Genomic DNA, 7,163 nt, shown 5'->3' on the forward strand with positions numbered 1-7,163 from the left:
AGTCCTGTTTGTTATTAAGCCCGTTAAAATGGTTTAACGCATTAGCGATGCCCATGTCATTGCCAAGCTGGATTTAATATTGCAGGGCAGATTGTGAGGTGGACAAAAGGTGCTGCCAGGTAACATTTATTTGTTCATTGCTTTTCACCTTGGCTCTGAATTTTGTGACTTTATTTCATTATAATTTATAAATGCGCCTTTTTTTTTGAATTCAAGTTTTTTTTTCATGGCCAAAAGAATTCAAGTTTTCAATCCTAAATTAATTAAAACAAATAATAAATTCATCACAATAAAATTATAAAATTGAAAGCCGAACTTGTAAATTTCTGAAATTTAACACTTTTGATTTAAGTTGAATTAATTTATCTTTTTAGGATCTCTCTATCATTTTTCTAAAAGAAAATCTATTTAATATTACCTGGCAACAATTTTAATCCATTTTCCCCATCCAACATGTCACATTTAATCCTGCTTGGCAATGACATCAGGATCCACGCATGGTGTTAAACCAGTTTAATGGGTCTAATTCATGAAGGAAATGACTAACAAGCTTAACAGGCAGTGAAAATATAAAGGCTCAATTCCAACAAATAATAAAACTATAAGAATTAAATTAAAAATTGATACGAACTACAAGAGTCCCGAAATATATGCTTTCCTTTGAATTTTTCGACATCATAGAGTTATTTTTCAACAATAAGATATTCAAACAACTTCAACAGACACTTCATCTTTGTGGTTTTTTTTTTTTTTTCCTATTTTCCCTTTTTCTTTACAATTATTAACAGTCATAATTAAGAATGAGAAATTCAAAGACCAGCAGTGAAAGGCACACCAGTGGCTGGTAACCATGAACTTCCAGAAAGAAAGCGATTAACAGTGAACTGTGAGGCCTCAGAAGCACCAATCACTCGGTAACCCTTCCACTTCACCCTATTTGCAGTGGAAGAACCAGATCCTGTGTTTGCATACTCAGCATAATACAATGTGTCCAAAGCAAAATTACCACTCCACTGCATCCACCCTGCTGGGTCAATCAAACTTCCAAGAGAACACTTTATGAAAACCGTCCTAGAATACTTCTTCCATGGCCTTCCAAGGTACGCCTTAACGTTGTTAGAGTTGAAGTCCGATGAACCTATAACCTTAGAATTGTGAATGATAATGCCAGAGTTTTGATTCGGATCGGTTCGACCTTGAGCTGTGAATGTGATGGTCTTTTGAGGAGGAGTTCTTGCATAGAGATTGCAGTTTTGCAAAATAACAGCTGCGTTACCAAAGATGAAGTCAACTGTGCCATAAATATCACATTCTCTATAGAATTGTCTCTCGGAATGGACATAGAGTGTGTCTTGATATCCCTCAAAGCTGCATCGATAAAACACTGAGAGATCTGATCCTGATCTGAATGCCACTGCTTGGTGGTTTGATGGTCCAGCTGTATTTCTAAATGTGATGTCTCGGGCAATAAATCCATCTCCAACAGCAGCTGCACAAGTCATATAGAATCAAGATACTAAAAATTGAACCAGTCATTAAACTGGTCAAAATATTAGTTTGAGGTTTAATAATTGAAATCATTATCAAGATACCAATTTAATGGTTTATTAATTTAATCAATCGAGTTAATCTAGATTTCTATACTATGTATATATAATACATTTTTTATATCAACTTTTCTGTGCCACTTTATTCCCAATTATTTCAAATCCATTATTAAGCGGGTGGCCAAAAATAAAATCTATTATTAATCGCTGCCCACCAAAAACTGAATGTATTTTATTAAAAGAAAAAATACCAATCAAAGACCACTAACCAAAATTTATATCTATCAAAAGTCGGTTATTATTAAAATTCGAATGAAAAAACAAGCTCAAATAGATTACTATTAGAATAAGTTGTTAAAACTTGAATTGATACTTATTGATAAAAAACTAACTTGAATTAACAAACATTCATTCGAGTTTTGATAATAATTAATACTTGATTGACATAAATTTTAGTCAGTAATCCTTGATTGTTATGTTTCCTTATGAAAGTGATAATTTTTTGCTAGGCTTATATCCATTGTTTAAAAAAAATGATAATTCCTTTGTTGCAAAGAAACTAGAGGGACGCCCCTAATTAGCTTCCCCAAATGAATATAAGAAACATTAAATACTTCCTCCATTTTAAAATACAAGAGAGTTTCAATCCACTCACACCGTTTAAAAAAGTCAATTAATTTTAATAATTTGGTCTAAAATTAAAATGTTTTTTACTAAAATGCCATTATAATTATTTTTTACTTTTTTTTCTAATTTAGTACTACTATCCATTCATGACGGATAGTTTGAAAAAAATATAACTAATGCTTCTTGAAATTTATAGTTTTGCTTGTAATAAAAAATCTATTACTAATTGTAGCACAAAAACTGAATGTATTGATAAAAATGATAATTTCTTTCCAGGTTTATATTCATTATTTATAAAAATGATAATTCCTTGGATGCTAAGAAACTAGATGGACGTTCCTTCCCCAAATGAATAAACGAAATATTCCCTACCTTGAATTGTTTTTATTAATGGAACATGTCTGTTTCTGTCAATTAATTCTATGTGCATGCACGCTGCTTGGTCAACGACAGCTAGCTTGGCTTATTTAACAACACTTGAGTTTTGAATGACACAGTGACGGATCCAGAAAAATTTATTAGAGGAGGCAAAATTTATGCTAAATATGAATGTTAATTATTTTGAAGAAAATATAATTCTAATTATTAATAAAAATAATATATATATATATATATATGATAATTTTAAAAATATATATTAATGTCATTTGCATCATAAATTTATTTTTATAATAAATATGAGTAAACAATGTTTTTAAATATGTATGCTTGATAATTTTAAAGAGATTATGGGGCAATTAATTTTTTGTGGGGGGCAATAATAATTTTAAAGGATGGGCAAGTTTAGTTTTAACTAAAACTTTTTATTTTTCTAGTGGGGGCAATTGCCCCGTCTACCTCTAATGTAGATACGTCCCTGGAATGACACCAGACAAAAAACTAAACATTAATTTACACTGGTGATTAAACTCGTTGCTAAGAGTTACTTGCTCGATAAGTCACCAAAATCAACAAAAATTTCAAATTTTATTAACTTTACTTTAAAATTTAATAAATTTTTATCTCAACTTCCTAATAATAAGGATAAAAAATTATTTTTCTAAGCATGTAATAAGAGCAAAAAGGTAAAAATGAATATAGAAAATAGTAAAGTACCCTATAAATAAGACTAAAATTAATCTTCTTTTTTTATTCTATAAATAAGAGAAAAAGAGTAATTAAGTCGTTCGTGTTTTGTGTGAATAGTTCATGTCCGTCTTTTGTCAAAACTAACAAAATTGTCTTTTCACTAATAATTAAAAATGTTGAAACCAGCATTAGCTAACCAGATCATCCTAACTTCTGTTGATTATGTGAACGGCCATTTGCATGGCCAACAACTCATCATTGATCATATAAAATTATTAGTACAACTTCAATGAATGAGTCATAGAAGAAAAGCTCCTAAGAAGAGAGAAGTATGATTATTTTATCTAATACATAAAGCTCAATAAATAAATATTAATAATATAGAGTCTTCCCCCTTTCTTCTCTAAATTAGTATATATATCTTCTAAGCAACTTATCGCTTCAACTTACAAAATAAATATTAGAAATATATCATTATATACATACTCCCTCATGTTCCTATTATAAGGTACCTTCAAATATATTATTGGAACCAAGGAAATAATTAAGTTATTAAATTTCTCTGAAAATATTATATTCTCCCTCATAGTTAATTGATTAGAGATAATATTGCAATAACTATGTATTAAAGATCAGAAAATACTTCTAGAATCTGCCTATATTAGGGATCTGATGGAGTATACTCTCTAGATTCAAAAATATAAGGCATTTTTTGGGGAGTTGAATATTAAAAAATGTAAGATATTTTTAGTTTTTCGAGATGTAATCATTACTTTTTTAAAAAAAATATCCCTATTACTGAATAATTTTATATTTATTATAGGATGTTTAATATAGATATGAAAAGATATAGTTAGTTTGAAAGTAGATAACTACTTTATTGGGAGTTAAGATTCAATTAAAAATGCCGTACATTTTTTAGCAGATGGAGTATATTTATATACATATGGTATTGATTCTAATACAAATTAGAGCATTATATATTGTTAAGCCTAAATAAAGGACCTCTCTTAAATTGGTTTTGTAATCCCATCCACAATATTTAATAAGATCATGACGTAGATGTTCACCAACGATTTTGTTCACATCTATGAATAAAATTATGTACAGAATATTATTAACAAATGCATCAATAACTCAATTAGTTTGGATTGGAAGATGAATAAAATAAACCAATTTTTCTACTTACCAACTGTGGCTGAACGGAAGGTTGTGGTACCTCCTCCAACACTTTTGCTACCCGTGATGATAGTTTTCCTAATACCATCTCCAACCAACATAATATTATTTCCTGTTACCTCAACTTGTTCATTGTACACTCCAGCTTTCACATGTATGACATACCTGATGTCAAATAATACTAAAATAAATTAGGATAATTACCTTATAACATGCAGAGGTAGATCCATAGAAGTTTTAGATAGAGTTAGGCTTTGAAGTTTAAAAGATTTTTTTTTTAATTTAAACTTATTCGGGCTGCCTAAATAAATTTGGGCTAAGTTTGAACCCAAATGGGTTTAATGCCATATATCCAAATTCTTTTTTATTATTAGTAAAACAAACTTAAAATAACAAAAAAATTTGAAAATCTTAATTTTCTTCAAGATAAAAATTGAAATTGACTAAATAAAATAAAATAATGTTTAATAATTCAAGTATTCGAGCGAACTTGAAAACTCAAGATATTAGGGTCAGGCTTTGTTATATAAGATTTGTTACATTTTTAGGCATTTTAAGCTCAATGTAAATAAACTTAACCCAAATTGAACTCGGTTCGCTCAAATTATTAATGTTTAGTGAAGAGAGAATATACTAGTTGAAGAGAGAGTAAGTAGCTTGGAGAGAGAAGCAACCCACATGAAACACAATAAAGGCAAGCAAACACTTCCTCAGGCAAAATCAATACATAAATCCAATGACAAAAATGACTTTATTAGCTTAAATAGGATCACTAATAACACGTATGCTTTAATTTGTGAGTTGGAGTCTCTTCTTCTAGTATATTCAAATTGAATATTTCAGTTTATTATGATTCAATAAGACTCAATCCATTTCAAATTTTTTTAATATAATATAAAAATTACTTAATATTTACAATATTATTTTAGTCAAGAATTTGTGATTAATTAATAAATACAAATCCACGATTATTCCAATACCTTCCCTTGTTACTCTTTGGTGCAGCATTTACTGCCTCCTTCACGGTTTTGTAATTCCCTGAACCGTCTGTTGCCACCACGACATTCGCTTGAGAAGCCGGAGAAGCCGCCGCCTGCAATAGTTTCCGGTCATGTGGCTTAACCCACGACGGGAAACCATCGTCGTTGAAACTCGGTGCAGAGTATGGAACCTTGTTAAGAGACAAGGCATTACTTAGCAACTGAGTAACATTGTCGGACATCAAAGGCAGAACATATTCTGTAACTCCAAGGTCATAAAACCCAAACATGCAAGTTTCAAGGTTGGTCAAAGCTGTGCTGAGCCATGTCTGAGCATCGACTTGGGTACATTCTGCAGCATTAGGATTAATGGTTTTGATGATCCTGTTGATTGTGAGCTCATAGAGCTCAAGGCAATCTGACCAAGCAGCTTTCTCACGTGCATTTCTACACTTGGGACCAAGCGAACGAGTCTTGGTTAAGCCCTTTTTAGCCCTATCCAGAGCAACGTTGACTGAAAGTTTGAAGAAATCTGAATTTTGCTTGATGGGTTTATTATTGTAAGTTTTGGAGGTCAAGAAGTAGTACTCACATGGTTGAGGGTTTGGGGTTTGGCTGCACCATGGTTTCACTTCATCCAATGTGTAGCCATTAGCACAATAATAGAGAAGTAGAAAGGGAAGAAGAAGAAACGCTAGTGAGCGAAAAACAGCCATTGGAAATATTAGCATAATAATTCTATGGCTTGTGGGACAGAAAGAGAAGAAGTGGGATATTAAGACGAAATGGTTTTTGATTGTAGGATCTTCAAAATTGTCCTGCCTTTTATAGAGAGAGAATGATCCCACCGATCTTTTTTTTTTTTTTAATACAAACGTGGAATACTATGACAAATTTTTTATTGGAATATAATATACATACATATATATCATTTCCAACATATTTCATCAAAGCTAAGGAAAATTTCAAACTTTATTAACTTTGTTTTAAAATTTAAATTTTCACCTTTACCCCTAAAACATATTCTTAAATCTCATTATCAATATTTTTCTACTCAAATAATTTAAGAAGGGCAAAAGTATAAAGATAATCATTGAAAATTAGCAAATGGATAAATAGGATCAAAATTTTCTTTTTTCTCTATTTTGTAAATAGGACCAGTGGAGTATATACTTCCTTTAATTCTATTTATAAGTCACTTCTAGCATGATTTAGTAAATCAAGAAAAAAAACTTAAACCTCATTAACTATATTTTAAAAATTAATAAGTTTCCACCCCTAATGAGTATTGTTTTTAATAATTTTTTCTAGTATTTAATAAAGATAAAAAAGTAAAAATGAATATAAAAAATAATAAAGTACCCAAAATTAAATAAAAATTAATCTTCTATCTTTATTTTATAAATAAGATGAGAAAAGTAGATGCGCATTCATGGTGAATGGTGATTTGGGGGCCACTGTTTATGCTTTAAATTACACCTTGTCTTTTTTCCTCTCTTATGTTATTTATTTTTTATTTATTTAATTTGTTTTTCATTAGATGTGCCAGCATGTTTCATGACAACGATGTAAAGGCGCTTATAGAACAAAGAACAAGTTAATAAAGTGGTTATTGTGTTTGACTTTTCATACATGAAAGGCCAGTGATGTCAAAAAAAAAAAAATTGTAATAACCTGCAGGCGCCGACAAAACGCGTTATAAGCTTAGAATATTTATGCATATAATTATGTCTGAACAAATATTTCTTTATATAATGCTCAG

General features: G+C 30.1%; 1 protein-coding gene across 1 annotated transcript; it reads right to left on the minus strand.

Annotated features, from left to right (window-relative positions):
* Positions 1–581: 581 nt before the first annotated feature.
* LOC129287819 (pectinesterase 2-like) lies at positions 582–6,182 on the minus strand. The gene is made up of 3 exons (XM_054924067.1): positions 5,402–6,182; positions 4,432–4,586; positions 582–1,489 (listed from the first exon to the last, which is right to left on the minus strand). Exons 1-3 carry the CDS (start codon positions 6,130–6,132, stop codon positions 810–812), a joined length of 1,566 nt encoding a protein of 521 aa, XP_054780042.1. The 5' UTR covers positions 6,133–6,182; the 3' UTR covers positions 582–809.
* Between the last annotated feature and the right edge of the window lie 981 nt (positions 6,183–7,163).

Source organism: Prosopis cineraria, unplaced genomic scaffold (genome assembly GCF_029017545.1).
Source record: "Prosopis cineraria cultivar Desert tree isolate PC_DT_omini unplaced genomic scaffold, ASM2901754v1 PC12, whole genome shotgun sequence".
Classification (NCBI taxonomy): domain Eukaryota; kingdom Viridiplantae; phylum Streptophyta; class Magnoliopsida; order Fabales; family Fabaceae; genus Prosopis; species Prosopis cineraria.

What these genes read in the sequence shown, in the direction of transcription:
- LOC129287819 (XM_054924067.1), bottom strand. Translation starts at nt 6,132, where the DNA reads ATGCTAATATTTCCAATGGCTGTTTTTCGCTCACTAGCGTTTCTTCTT. An exon ending in CCAAAGAGTAACAAGGGAAG is followed by an intron (nt 4,587 to 5,401) that starts GTATTGGAATAA and finishes ATTTGACATCAG; the next exon opens with GTATGTCATACATGTGAAAG. An exon ending in CTTCCGTTCAGCCACAGTTG is followed by an intron (nt 1,490 to 4,431) that starts GTAAGTAGAAAA and finishes TGACTTGTGCAG; the next exon opens with CTGCTGTTGGAGATGGATTT.